The sequence below is a fragment of the Seriola lalandi genome, unplaced genomic scaffold, assembly GCF_002814215.2.
Source record: "Seriola lalandi dorsalis isolate HSWRI2012SDOR001 ecotype SW California unplaced genomic scaffold, Sedor1 jcf7180002054703, whole genome shotgun sequence".
Lineage (NCBI taxonomy): Eukaryota > Metazoa > Chordata > Actinopteri > Carangiformes > Carangidae > Seriola > Seriola lalandi.
The window spans coordinates 771,782-786,947 of NW_019525256.1; the positions used below are offsets into that span (position 1 = coordinate 771,782).

The window sequence follows — 15,166 nt, forward strand, 5'->3', positions numbered from 1 at the left end:
CAGACCCTTTTAAGACATTTTGTTGCTGCACATCTGTGTGACAGTGTCTCATCCTAGATAACCTGTGCCTTACTATGTGATATTTTCATGTTCTCCCTGTGTTCGCAAGGGTTTGATCCTTTAAAGACATGCAGGGGAAGTGAAGTGAACTGGTACTGTAACATTGCCTTTAGGTGTGAATGTGCGTGACAATGTCTGTGTGTATATGCCATGTGAAAACCATGCAGCTTGTCAAGGGTTAGCATGGGTGTATGCTAGCTTCTACTTGATGCATGCTGGGATACATTCCATTCACCACACCCATTACCAACAATTAATTAAGGTAGAAATAATGGATGAATCTTCATTACTGCACAATTTAGAACTTAAAAATGTCTCGGGTCTTGCAGGTCTCATGAAAAAGTGGTTGTGCTGCTCTAAGGCAGCCAGCAGCCCGAGGAGATAGTTGCGTGTCATTACATGCACAGGCAATAGTTGCGGACTTATTTTGCAAGCAGCCAGTGTTGTTTCTGTGGCAGTTTTATGTCCTGAACATGTGAACAAGCCTGTGCAGCACGAATCTATAGATTGTCATACAGTATCCTTTAATTAAAGAAAACAGGAGTATTGTACACACACTTTCTCTCTCTCCATCTCTCTCTTTCTCTGTCTCTCTGTATGTGTATGTGTGTGTGTGTCTGTGTATGTGCAGGCTATTTGTCTGAGCCTGTCTGCAGTCAAAGGGCTGCTGCACCAGGTAAAAACTCTCACAGAGTTTCATAAATGAACTTCACACATTGACAGAAGTGCCCTCAGGCGTTTGCAGCCACTATATAAAGACCTGAAGCTTCTTCACTCATATTTGTTGGTGCACCCAGAGTCAACGCTTTTTGTGGCCGGTGAGGTAAGATTAAGGTCTTCATATGCCAGTAACATTTTAAACGGGTCAATTTATAAGCAACCTTATGTGACACCTGACCTCACAGTGTGTAAGTGGCTTGCACTCTTTTATTACAATGTGTTAGGAATATTAATTAGGAATATTATAGCCTTGGTATTGATTTTATTTTACTGTACCTGCAGAAACACTCAGCAGATAAATTTCACCTCCTACTGGACATGCATGATGCATGTATGTAATGGCTGGGAAATACAGTCTTTTATGTGTAGCTAATATCTGTATAACAGCCAAATTTTGACAGTCTGGCACGGCGTCATTATCAGGAAAAACAACAAGCAAATCCACTGTCACTGTCATACATGCTGCTAGTGTTGGCAGATTGTCAGGAAACTAAGAATCCATGTGTTTTATGTTGTAATGATTTCAATGTGTGTTCTGAGCAGCCATAGACCATTAGCTTGAGATTTATTTGCTGATATGCAGCCACAGGTAAAGGCTATATTTGAAACCGAGGAGCTGACAAATTAAACTGTCAGTTTTAGCCAATTTACTGTGCTCCACAGTCTACATGCTCACAGCAACTACAACCATGCACACTAACTTATTGGGAGACCTTATTTTTCCTCTGTGAAAGAAAAGATAATACCTGAACATTAACAATTATTGTATAACATACTATTGTAGTTATGTACAACCAGCATGTGCAATGACTTATTCAGAGACCTTATTTTATGTATTTGGCATACAACAGGTAGACTTACACAGTGTAACATATAACAAAAGAAAGAAAAGAAGAACAGCATAAAGTTAATTAAAAGTTTAAAAAAAGGTTAAGAATAGAGACGTAAATATAGGTATTTATAAGTATTTAGGTCTCAGTCAAGGAACATACAAGTTTGACCTGGATTTAACGTCCTAGGACCTGGCGTCCACATATGTGGACCTCACATTTTTGGGTTCTCTAGACCACAATACTAACTTTTTCTCAACAAGGGCCTGGTGACCACATATGAGGATATTATACTGCCACTCAGTAATCGAAATTTAAAACTAATGTCCTCATATGTGGACATCATTTTTCTCAGGTCCCTATCAGCCTATATAGCACAGAATAGAGCTCGGGTCTTAGGAGGTTAAAGGAGATCAAACCTGTTGCAGGTCTAATAACCTCTGGGGGCTTGTTCAAGCTCTGTGGTTCTCAGTAACTAAATGCTGCCTCTCCATATTTAGTGTGCACTGTGGAAACGGGGGGCTGGTGGTAGGGCTGGCTGAGACCTGAGAAAAGTAACCTAACCTGCTGGAAGGTCCTGTTTCGACATGATAGAGATTAGAGATGAATGCTAACTCTAAGCCTTCATTCTTCTGCACCAAAGACAATTATCTCATTCTGTAATTTGGAGAAAGTTCAGAAACATCCAATCATTTAGTCTGGATGACAGAGCAAGGTAAATTTGGTTGTCTGAATTATTATGATAGTTTATATCATTATTTTGTATAATATGGTCTAATGGAAGTATGTGAATGTTCAATAGGAGAGGACCAAGGATTGAGGATTCAATTTTTTTCTGAACAGATCTCAACCACTGCAGCAATGCCTCCCCCGGGTGTGTGTATGAACATCATCAATGCACGTCATAAGAAAGATGGTTATGGGACCGTCACCAACCCTGAGAAGTTCCTCAACCAAGATTTCCAGCAGCTGAAACAGTACTGTCTGATCCGAAATGTAAGGTACATCGATGAGATGTTCCCCCCTGACAGGAACTCCATTGGCCCAGGGATACTGTCACCCAGCGACATGGCCCGAGTTGTGTGGATGAGACCATCGGTGAGTGTTTTGGTGGCTGAAAAGATGAGTCCCTTATAACACTAAGTCGAAGAGCTCAACTAAGTGAGCTTTAATTACAGTCCAGCTATTTTGTTTGTTAGATTTTGTGGCATATTTTTTGTGCATGTTTTACAAACCTAACTAAACTCAAAGTGAGTTTTGAAATGCATAAATGAGTGGCTTATAGTATCTGCCGGTCACATCTACAATGTGAATTTTGCTTAAAGCTTTATTCAGCAAATTTTGACTGCCAGGTGGAAAAAAAATGAAAAAACAAGATGGCAGGTTACACATTAAGCACAAACAAGCCAACATGGTCATCCATTTTGATTTTTCCTTGTGGCCACGAATGTAAATCCACTATTAATTACTGTTTTCGACCTGGTTTAGTCCGTCGCCTCCTGGGACTTGCTAAATGTTCAAATTTGTCACTTTGTTACTTATGTAATTCTCCTTAATGCTGGAGAGGGAGGTACAGTGTTAGTGCGTTGTGTTAGCTCCTGTGCAAGCAGCTGCATCCAAGAGTTTGCACAGTGCCATGTCAGCAGCAACCCTTTCACGTAACCGTCACTGAATCTTTTGGTTCAGTGTTAATATAAAAATATAACACATAGAAATATATATATTTTTAATGACAAACTGCTGGGCTCAAAGACAAACTTAACAAAGCAGGCTATAGTCATGGTGTATTACTGTGTTGTTTTCTGACAGTTGTAATATTAAACCTTTAACAAGTTTTGTGATGTCACCAATTCCTCTGTTTCAGAAAATTGTTCCCAATCCATCTTTTGTTGTCGACGGGGTCTCCAGATTTGACTTTGGTCAAGGCATTGTTGGTAGGGAAATTGCGTTATTCAAAATAATACATTTTCATTGAAAGAAGCATGCAGACAACAGGCAGAAAACAGGCAAAAGTAGGGCAGAGAGCATTTCTGCAGTAAACTGCACATAGTAAATACCTTGCACCTTGTAAATCTTGCTACATTTGAAATATTTCATCAAAATGCAGAAAACAACTGCTGCAATATATAATTTGTGCAGTAAGATAAATGACTTTAACCATACCTTCAGGCCCAAACAAGCGACTTTAATCCAATTTTAGACACACCTAGGCATGTTGAAACCTGACTGTGGGCTGTGCTGTTATCAGTTGGTCCAACATTGATGGCAAACTTCCAAATTTTGGAAAAAAAAATGCAAAACCTACTAGCCTCTCCTCTATGTAAGGATTTCATCTTCATTCCTCATGGAGTGTCTCTCTAGATGGCCCCCCTTGGCCACAAAGAAAACAACTCCATTTTATCTAAAGGAGCTGTTAAGCTCATTTTCAGGTGCATACTTCCTACTAGAATAGGTTTTCATGTCTTAATGTTAAAAAAAAACACTATGCTAGCAAATTAAGTCTGAAAATGAATGCAAGTTACGGCTACGTTCACATAGCCTATACTCTCATTTGTAATCTTGGGACAGTTCTCCTCCTGGCTGTGTTAGCAGTCTTGATTGTTGATAAACTATAAACCTGCGCTTACAAATTTTACTGTCATGCCTGCATAGCACACTGTTCTGACAACTCAATTACACTTTTTTCACTCAGGAAACTGCTGGTTTCTTGCATCTATCGGAGCTCTGACATTCCAGAATTTCATCCTTGGACAAGTTGTTCCTCTAGAGCAAAATTTTGATGAGGAGTACTGTGGGCTATTCCACTTCAGGGTAAACCAACAATCATTGCTAACAGTAATTGTTCAAAAGTAGGTTCTGTTAAATGGTACATATCTCATTTTGCTGGAAACCTTTGTATCCTCTCCTTTCTCGACTGTTCAGTTCTGGAGGTTTGGAAGGTGGGTGGATGTCCTCATTGATGACAAGCTACCGACAGTCAATGGCAGACTAATCTTCGTCCACTCCAAAGACCCAACTGAATTCTGGCCTGCTTTGCTGGAGAAAGCCTATGCCAAGTATGGAAAAACAGATCATTGTTTCTCAATCATAAAATGAGTGAGATTAGTATTATTTTCAGAAAGTCTGTGAAAGTAATTTCACACCCACTGTCCCACTTTCAGGGTGTGTGGTTCCTACTCAGACATGAATGCTGGAACTCCTTCTGAGGCTTTGGTGGACTTCACTGGTGGTGTCCACATGTGCATCCAGCTGTCAGATCCTCCTCCAAGCCTGTGGGAGCTGATGTGCAGAGCTGGCCTATCCAAGTCCCTGATGGGTTGTGGTACACCTCAGGGGGTAAGAACGAATATACCACAACTAACCACAAAGCTGGTTCTTTTTGCTTTTGTTTAGAGAGAAGAATAAGAGCTAGAGTCTAAAGACATGTTTGACATTTATAATAACAAGAGAAAAAGAGAGGGTGGGGTCAAGGTTTTGAATGGGTGCCATTTACTGACATGGGAAAACTGTTCATCCACTTCATGCAGCTGTCACATTCAGTCATTATATAATTTTCACATTATGAAGCGCTCATTTTACAAAATGTTTCACATGTTCATGTGATCTAGTTGGTTTATTGGCAAAGACCAGCAAGGTGTTACAAACCCCAGTGAAAACAGCCACTAAACACACAACGAGAAGCACAACTAAATAAAGTTGTGTGTTGTGTGTGCATGAGAGCCAACAAATAAATAACCCAGCCACATTAGCACAGGCGTTGATGATAAGCCAGCTAGTGATAGCAACTTTTGCCAAACAAATCCATAATATCAGTAACAACAAATTAGCTAACGTTATCATGCCTTCTGTAGCCAGGCATGAATGAAAACAGACATGCAACCTTATGTAGCCATGAAGTTACTTACACATAGAGGAAGCCCCCAATTCTGGAAAGGTTGCTTTCACCTGAACACTGCATACTGCACTGTGTCATCTCATGTGGGCGGTCAGTGTGTTCGTATAAACGTGGGGAGGACCGAGGGTCTAACTGGGAGGGACTCGCATGCACTAACATGCACACGCATCAGGACCAGATACTAAAACAAATGAGAAACTCAGATTACAACACACACACACAGACGTTGTGAGTTTGTTCTCTGCTCCATTACTGCACTGTATCTTTACATAGAAAATAGTTGCAAAGAAAATTTATGTATATCTATCTTGTAGGAGACGTCTGCCAACACTGTACTACCAAATGGATTGGTCCAAGGCCATGCCTATGCTGTCACGGGTGTGAAACAGGTGAAGAACTGCATTTGCGTTAAAGGCATTGCAACATACAGAATTCTGTACTTTATATAAATAACACTTATTCTCTTTCTCTGGTGATGATTGCTGGTTAGATGATGAGCCGAGGGCAACCCGTAAACCTGGTGCGTTTGTGGAACCCCTGGGGCCAAAAAGAGTGGAATGGAGACTGGAGTGATCAGTAAGACTGACTCCCGTCCAGCGAATGTTTCAGGAAGAACCGGCTTTGATTTGTTGCCTCAGAAGATATTAAAATAATTATTTTCCCATGACTATGTGGCACATTGCAGATGCATTCACTCTCACATAGGCAATTTATTAAGGATCCTTTGTCAACAATTTGTGTCATCTTCTTGATGATAATCTAGACAGTGGCATATTAAAGAATTATGTTTTTGTAAGATATGTATAAAGGGATTAAGAACATTTGGAACACAAGAAGCCTCCCTATAGTTGTGTTATAGCAATCACCTTTGCACTATTATATACTGGATGTGCTAGTTTAGAGTGAAACACAAGGGGGACCAAGTTTTGACAGGTATTTAACATTGTAATGTAATCTCATTTATTTTATATTAGTGAATTTAAATCTATACCAGACAGTACAAGGACATTGCTTTTCACATTAGCCAAATGAACAGTACAGTGTCTTAAGGTGTGTTTCCACTGTAAGAACCTTCCCCAGGAACCAGGAACCTTTTGAGGAACTATGTGTTTTGACCGCAGGAACCAGGGTCTAAATTTTGTTCTTGGGTAATTGATTGACCCCCAAAAAAGTCCCTGGTCAGGGGGTAGTACTTTCCAAAGGTTCAGGAACTTTGGAGGGTGTGGTCTGCAGTGCTGAACATTTCTGATTGGTCGAGTACTCACTGTATTTTATTTCACCTGTAAAAGCCCGCAGCTGCAAGCCGACTGTTTTGTATTGATTCGAGACTGTTGTTTTTCATCGTGGTTTGAAATGGAGAAGAAAGCCTGAAACAGATGGGCCGACGATGATCAACAGTAGCACAGCTTGAATCTCCTCCATGTTAACAGGCTAACTGTAGCGTCGCACAAATGATGATGCCAGCCTGTCCTTCGCTTTTATGGCGTCGTCGTTGTATAGCCTTCGTATTATACTGATACTTTGTCTTATTATCGTCACCTACTGGAATGGAGGTGTAGTGCATTTACCTCCATTGCTTTTCCATACGTCATTGGCCTGATTTGCATAATCTTCCCAGAGCTTTAGGCCGCGGTGGAAACACAGACAACAATGGGCCACAGGAACCTTTTAGTTAAAAAAGTTCCTGGAACTAAAAGTTTCAGGTACTTTTTGCTCTTTTTGCTCAAACCTTACCAAAGTTAAAATGATGTATTCAGTTCATATCTGAGATGAGTCATTACAGTAGTTGTTTATGAAAAAGCAACAGCTTTGATATGTTGTCAACAGAATATCTCAAAACTGCAGCCTAATGCTTTTTCAGCTTTATGCCCTACCATGGACACTATCTGCCCAGTACAACCAGCCTGTGATCTATAGGTTGCTCAGCAGCTATAGAGTACATGAGTTACCTTCCTTGCTGAGGGTACTTAAAACACTGATGTGTTGTGCACTGATGTAGAGATGTGTAAACCTCTACTCAACACTTAATGTTTATAAGAACAATTCATATCAATATTTCTTTCCTTTCTTTGACAACTTGTCTCTCAAGGTCACCTTTGTGGCAAACCGTGAGTCCTCAAGAACGCGAGATGTGCCTTTCAGTGGTTGATAATGGGGAGTTTTGGTAAGCATTTTAAAATCTAAATTTCATTTTTAAAAATGGCAGCTGTATCAGGTACTATGTGTATACACTCACTGAAAAGTATCTATACATAATTATAAAGTTATAATTATAATTATCATTTCACTCAGATTGCATTTGAACAACTTACAACAACTGAAAGATATGGGATTAACGCTCTTCTTCTACAGAACAAGTGAATCTCAAACTGATGGTTTCAAACTTTTCAGCATCTCATTCAGGACAACAACAATATTTATCTAAGTTAATGTCTCATACAGGATGACCCTGCAAGACTTCTGTAAATTCTACTCAGATCTCGATATCTGCTGCCTGTGTCCTGACTTCCTTGATGGAAGCTCATCTTGCCATTGGAAGACTTCCTTCTATGAGGGCAGATGGGTTGCAGGAACCACTGCTGGAGGATGCATGAATAACCCTGGTACTTTCAGAATATCAGAATTTATGGAAAAACTGTCTCTGCATATCACAGTTTGAAAACCTCTGGTCTTTACTATCTAAGCAAGGCAAACATGCCATTTTAGAGAGAGCAGAATTTGGAAATAATTTCACATTGTTAATTTCTTACAGCCTCAATACAGATCAAATGAGTGCCCATGTTACTGATGTCACAAGTACAGGTTATAGCTATATTCTATATTCCTTTATTACAACAAATCTTATTGAAAAAATAAAACCAACAATTAGATAAGTCTGTTCTGTTTTTCAATTTACGGTTACTAGACAAGTAGACAAATGTGTTTTTACCTTCTTAAATTAATCAGCTGTATCAGCCTACTCTTGGCAAAATGGTATCATGCAAAATTGTTTGCCTTTTTGTCCTCCAGAGAGCTTCTGGACTAATCCACAGTATCGGGTCAAGATTGAAAAGTTACTTAATGAATGTTCTGAGACACAGGGTTTAAACAACATGCTGGTGTCTCTCATGCAAAAGCCTGACAAGAGGAACAGACGCCTGGTAAAAAATCTCCACATTGGATTCTCGATATTTGAGGTACATATTGCTCTTTATCCTTCAACTTTTTTGTTTCTGTCACACATTGGAGGACTATTGTAAATATTACTCAAATCAAATGTACTAATATTTGTATTTGAATTTTGGTAAATAAACCTTTGCATTTGCATTTAATCTCTTCATAATGTCATGATTTCACTTGAACTAATTGTTTTGTTTTGTCTCCAACATAAACTAATTTTCCTCTGATTTCATCCAAGGTGACTGATGAGGTAAGTAACATTTTTAGCCCATGTACACATTGCTCACCTATATTGGAGATTGAGATAAGCTGCATCAAAATAACACATCTCCTTATCACTGTCATTGCAGTACAAGGGTGAGAGAGGGAAGTTCCCAGCCTCTTTCTTCACCAGAAACGGACCTGTGGCCCAAACTAAAACCTACACGAATTCACGTGAGGTGATGCTGTTACTGATGTTAAAGCCTGGTGAATACCTGATTGTGCCGTCCACCTTCAGTCCCAATGAGACAGCCTCCTTCCTCCTGACCATCCTATCCAAGGCAGAGACCCATGTCCAGTAAGTCATTCACAACTCACTTATTAGCTTTTAAAATTTTGTTGATGAAGGTTATAGTTCATCTAGATGCCACAAACCATGTACTACAAGCCTTTTAACTGAAAAAAATGCAGTAATGCCACAAGCAATGTTTGGGTTGAAAACTGTAATCAACTGATCACAAATTGTTACTTTTGGTACCCAGCACAGCTTCATCAAAGGTGCCTTTAAACAACAAAGTTAGCAAGTACACATGTACATAAGACAACTGTAACTGGAATTACAGGGAGTTGCATTTCTCCTGTTTTGGTAAAGGCTAACAGCCTTCCTGCACCTTCATGCCCTGTGAAAAGCTAACATTAGCAGGTCTTGAACACAGACACCAAACTAATACCCTCCAGTGTTCCAAATGTGTGTGTTTTACTGGGATAAGCAACTGTTATGGAATCACTGAATCTCTAATTAAAAAAGAAATCATGTTACTGTAACATATTTGCTAGGTAATGAGTTACTTCCTAATGCTGGCCACAAGTAATGTACTGATGTCTCTTGTCTTTCCTCTCAGTGAGAATTCTGGTGGCCATGACCACAACCATGCAGAAGAGGTATGCAAGATTTTAATATATATTGTAGATATTATTTTGGTATTGCTGTTATGTTCCTTGTTGTTTATTATACTGATTACACTGATAATGTATGACACTCTCCTGCAGCACTCACCAATCGAAAATAAAGAAGACGACGAAAATAAGAGAACCTTCTTCCGTCAGTACTCTGACAAGGTGTGTCTTAAAGCAATAGCTTAACATTTTGGGAAATATGATTATATATTTTCTAGCTGAGAGTTAGATGAAAAGATCTATAACACTCTCAAAGGTGCAGTAGCACTCAACTGCAGTCTCCACCAGCGTTGACTAGATTCCAGAATGTTGTCATAGAAACATGCTTCTAACAACGTATATAAAATATGGCATGTTATTATTCCCCCTCGATATGAAGTTAACCATGAATGGTAACCATCATGAAAGCCAAATACAAGTCTTTCATTGTTTCCATTTCATTTCCAGTATGAAGAAGTGGATGCTGAGCTGCTAAAGACGATTCTAAATGACAGAATCCTGAAAGGTTTGGACTGTAGAAATCTACTTACAAAAATATTCAAACATAGTTATCTTTTGTGGCACTGCTGTGTTTCTGGGTTTGGCCAAATTGAGTGTCATTCTATTTTTTTTAATTTTTGTTTAGGAGACTTGAAATCTGGAGGCTTCAGCATTGACGCCTGTCGCAGCATGGTTGCTCTGATGGATGTATCCTCTTAAGTGATATACGTTGTGAAGTAAAAAAAAGTTTCTTTTCTCCCTTTTTCTCCGTCTCGGCAAATTAGCTTATGGTTGATTTAGTTACTGATATAAAACACATAAGTAGCGTATATCAGCGACATGCCGTCAGGGCAAGCAAGGCCATTGTCCGTGCAAGCTAGGCTGATAGGATGATACAGCTATATACTAGTGATAGACAGGTGTGTTTGTCAAGCTGCCCTTCACTCGGGTTAGGTAGTTGGGAGTGAAGCAGTTTTATTGAATCTACTTGCCAATCTTGTCCCTGCACGCCACTGGTTCACATGCCAAACCCTGCTTACCCTTTTGTTAATGTAACAGTCAAGAATAAATTTAAAGGTCAGACCAAGACATGAAATAGCATGTGCTGATGTAAAACCTTAATGGTATGTTAAAGACATCTATCACTGGCAAACTGAATGGTGAGGAATTTCTGCGTCTGTGGAAGAAGGTTGCCACATACAAGGTAAAAGGAACCAAGTGAAAGATGAAACATGTTTCATAATAAAACATCAGATCAGAATGATTTTCCTGATCATGGTTTGTGTGTTCTTACTGTCTTGGGTTTCACATAACTAAATGTCTTCTCTTCACCCAGGACATTTTCTTCCGCACTGATGTTTCAAAGACAGGAACACTGTCACTGAGTGAGCTCAGGAATGCAATCATGGCCTCAGGTAGACAATGAACCAGATCTTTTCATCTGCTAAGGACATAACTAATTGAACCATCCTGGAAGTTATCCAGGTACCCCATAAATAGTACACACAAGCTGTGGATGAAGTATAAGTTGTGTATTGCAACTCCTACATAAGTGAAGTATAATATAAATTTGTGGGATCATGCAATGGTTAGTAGAGTGGGAAAGAAGAAGAACAAAGTTCTGCCATGGAAATCTGTATTCATGTTTTAGACTTTTCTCAACTTTAGAGGGGAAATCTCTTTGGTGGAACTGTTACAACTCACAGCCACCTGAAATGTGATGAGAGGCCCCAAGTAAACTTTTTTGTAAGGGCTAAGAAGGTTAGGAACCTAGACTAAAATGAAAATGTGCATATTGTATTATGATATTCATAGATGCATTGAATCCTAATATTACCTCAACTAATACCTCAAGAAGAGGTTACATAAATGAAAACATTTAACAAGGAAGAAACAGCTGTGGCTGGTGGCCAGCAACCACACAAACCACAAAAAACATAATAGGTTCTATGTCTGAACAAGAACAGGCTGGGATGTCTCAACCAGGAAACATTTATTTCCCATGTGAAGAACAAGTAGGGTTTCTACAAGTATACAAGGGTGGTGTATCACAGCAATGACAGTGTGTTAATTATTTTACCCATAGACTGCTTTTATGCATATGAAGGGTTTTAATCTTAATGATAAAGAATGAAATGCATCACGTGTTATTGATGTATGCAAATTTTCCCTTGCCATGGAACACATGATTAAGCATGTAGCAGGAACTATCTTAATGTTATGTCCATGTTAATGTTTTCATAAAGTTTGGCATGAGTTTACTAACTCTACTCCAAACCTTTCAATTAAAAAATTGATGACTTGTCTGTCATCTGTATTTCGATTATGTAATGTCATCATCTGCTTTTGTTTATCACAAACTGATTTAAACAGATGAGGGACACAATGATGAACAATTTAGTACTTAAACAGAGCCAATTTGTATTTTGCATTATTATAATACATGCAAACATGGACAGTCAAAGCGCATTAAGCATCTTTCACAGCAGACATTTGGAATTGCTATAGCACAGGTGTTGGTTATAACATTAACAATGGCTGGCTCTGTTTTATTCAAGAGTCCCAGAGAGCTACGACAGCGTGACAGTGTAATGGCTTAGAGAAATAAAACAAAATCTGTAGGTGAATCAATGACAAAAACAATAGTTGCTAAAATAAGATGTTGCCTGAACTCTTTTTCCTAAATGTGTGTTGGTCAGGAAAGAGGATCAACGATGACATGCTGAATCTGATGGCTCTGCGCTATGGTGCCTCCTCTGGACACATAACACTGGAGAGCTTTATCACTCTAATCCTGCGCTTTGACTGTATGACCCGTAAGTAAATCTGCACTCTACTCTCTCTACTGTCATAGCAAACAACACTTAACTGAGATGTCTGTTTTATACTTCATTTTGTATTTTTGTGAGTGGTGCTCACAACAGTTTTTGCTCCTCCTTGGAGGGCAATACTAATTTCAAACATTTTAGAGTGTAAAACCTGCAGAATAACATGTTTCTATGACAGTAAATGCAAAAGCTATAAAGAATAGTCAACAGTTTGAATCTCTGCAACAGTCCGATAGTTAAAACAACTTTTCTCCACATTTAGGCAGGGTTATCTGCAAAAGAGACATAGTCACATCAGTGAAGGAAATCAAAAGCACTTAGGTAGAACAAGCAGTTAACTAATAGTGAAATGACTTTATGTTAAACATAGACCTAAACTAAGAGTGGATCTGGATAAAGAGGAGGGAGAAGAAGAGAGTGGATCTGCAGCTGTCGGCTTGATCATTTTGCTACATCAATGAGTAAAAAAAATGTTTGAGATGAAAAACACGTGGATCCAGACAATAGCTGTTACTCATTCATTCATTCATTCAGTTATTCCATGGACAGAACATGCAAACAATGTCTGTCCACTGATGCTTTCTCTAGCGCCACCATGAGACTCACGTTTATAATTTTCAATGAAGTGAAATTTCAGATTGTCCATTATTTTGGTTTATGACAAAATACCTGAATACTTGTCTCATCAATGTCAGTTGTACTTTTGGGGCAGAGAGAAGGGGGAGGATACTGTAATTTCCTTATCCTGAATTTGTATTTTTCAGGTTTTTATTAATATGTGCATTAGTGGTGCACATTAGAGGTTCCATTAAGCTACTAAGGCTTAAAGTGTGGTACACGATTAAAATATTTATACCAATTTAACACTGACATTATTTTGACATACTGGTTCGCAGTTTTCTAGGTCAAGGGGAGATGCAACATTAATGATGCTGGGGACGGTTTTCTTTTTTTATAAAGTGAAACATAAGGATAAGTGTCCCTCACCACCCCAGTAATTTTTGTAAAGTCCCTTAACTTAGTGCCATTTGTGGAATTTTTGATAAGTATAGTGTGTTTGCAAGGTAAAGCTGCTCTGCTACTGGGTGTGCTATGGTAAAACTTACAGTGTGTCCATTGCATTCAGTTGACAGTACTTCTTTTCTTCACATGCAGTATGAAGCAACAGGCAAAGCTAAAGTAGTCATGCTGATGAAAATGATATGTGAACCAAGGATTTGTGTCTTTCTCAATAGAAATCTTCAGCCAGTTGTCTGACGGATTGAACATGACTCTTCGCGAATCTGAGGTAATAAAAGTTCTTTAGAGTTGTGAACATTTCTTGAAATTTGGTTTTAACCTTTCATAACCTGCACAGCTGTTACCTGGAAATATCTTATCGGCAATGTTGCAGATATCATTGCTCTACAGTTCCAGTTTTCTGTGATGAAATGATCATGGTTTTTGGTAGGCTGAAGCACATGAATAATCTATGTCTTTATTTACAGTGGCTGTACCTTTCGATGTACACTTAACCTGACAGAGAAGATGAGCTGCAGGATTCATTTGGAAGTGCAGCAACAGATGATGTGAAAAAATAAAAATAAAAATAAATAAAAATATGCTATTCTGCAATTTAGCTATTACATGGTTTGGAACTATAGTGCATTTACTTCATTCTAGTGCAAAATAGAGCGGACCAATGGGATAGACACAAAGTGTAGCAGACATAGTATTGTCTCTCTGATTGGGTACTAAGTGGGTTACTATGTTTTCTGTTTTACTGTGAGATGGGAATAATACAATTTTTTTGCCATAGAATTGGGTACACAGCCTATATCACTGGTGCCCAGGGGATGAACCCTACTGACTTTGGTGATCCTCCAGATATGATGGTTTTCAGTATAATTTCTTGAACACTATTGGACTGGTTGCCATGGAGTTTGGTACAGACATTCACGCCTCCCTCAGGATGAGTAGTAATCCCTTTTGGGATCCCTTTACTTTTCATCTAGTGCCATCAGCAAGTAAAAATTTTACTCTGTCCAATATTTTCTCAGCTGCAGGTCATCTGCCAAATATCAAATATAAGTATGTAAGCATTAAAGGTGGACATGTAAGCATGCTGACATTGACATTTGTGGAGCCTCATTGTGCTAATAGTGTGGCTGTAGATTCTTAGTGTTGTTAAGCTTATTAGCCAGTCTCTCAGATGGGATATTTTACATTTGAAGCGGGTTCATACAATTTCTGTTTTAGGTGGGGATGGATTTTTTTAATCACTTTGTACTTAACAAAATAAAGACATTATCCAAACAGTTGGCGTAAATCAATATTTCTTTCATCCCTTATAAATGCCTTGCAGATATCTTGAAATGTGGCATTTTCCTTGTGAGATAGACTTATTTAACATGGCATACACACAAGTCATGGCATTAGAGATGAGTATATCCTTGTGATACAAGTTAGGGTTAAAACACAAACTTCTGAGAGAACATACTGCCTTTTGATCTGTATAATCTTATTTTGAGTCTAAACTTAGTAAGGAAGACAATGTT

The 15,166-nt window shown here is 38.7% G+C and overlaps 1 protein-coding gene across 1 annotated transcript; it reads left to right on the forward strand.

Annotated features, from left to right (window-relative positions):
• The first annotated feature begins 780 nt into the window (after window positions 1-780).
• LOC111668118 (calpain-1 catalytic subunit-like) lies at window positions 781-14,926 on the forward strand. The gene is made up of 22 exons (XM_023424068.2): window positions 781-883; window positions 2,454-2,708; window positions 3,475-3,544; window positions 4,303-4,421; window positions 4,533-4,666; window positions 4,772-4,946; window positions 5,820-5,894; window positions 5,996-6,081; window positions 7,595-7,669; window positions 7,948-8,108; window positions 8,515-8,681; window positions 8,903-8,914; window positions 9,015-9,223; window positions 9,768-9,807; window positions 9,916-9,984; window positions 10,270-10,327; window positions 10,448-10,509; window positions 10,937-11,005; window positions 11,138-11,216; window positions 12,501-12,617; window positions 13,865-13,917; window positions 14,117-14,926. The coding sequence occupies exons 2-22, from the start codon at window positions 2,472-2,474 to the stop codon at window positions 14,141-14,143; spliced, it is 2,094 nt and encodes a 697-aa protein (XP_023279836.1). The 5' UTR covers window positions 781-883; window positions 2,454-2,471; the 3' UTR covers window positions 14,144-14,926.
• Window positions 14,927-15,166: the final 240 nt, after the last annotated feature.

What these genes read in the sequence shown, in the direction of transcription:
- LOC111668118 (XM_023424068.2), top strand. Translation starts at nt 2,472, where the DNA reads ATGCCTCCCCCGGGTGTGTGTATGAACATCATCAATGCACGTCATAAG. An exon ending in AATGGAGACTGGAGTGATCA is followed by an intron (nt 6,082 to 7,594) that starts GTAAGACTGACT and finishes TTGTCTCTCAAG; the next exon opens with GTCACCTTTGTGGCAAACCG. An exon ending in AGAAGGTTGCCACATACAAG is followed by an intron (nt 11,006 to 11,137) that starts GTAAAAGGAACC and finishes CTCTTCACCCAG; the next exon opens with GACATTTTCTTCCGCACTGA.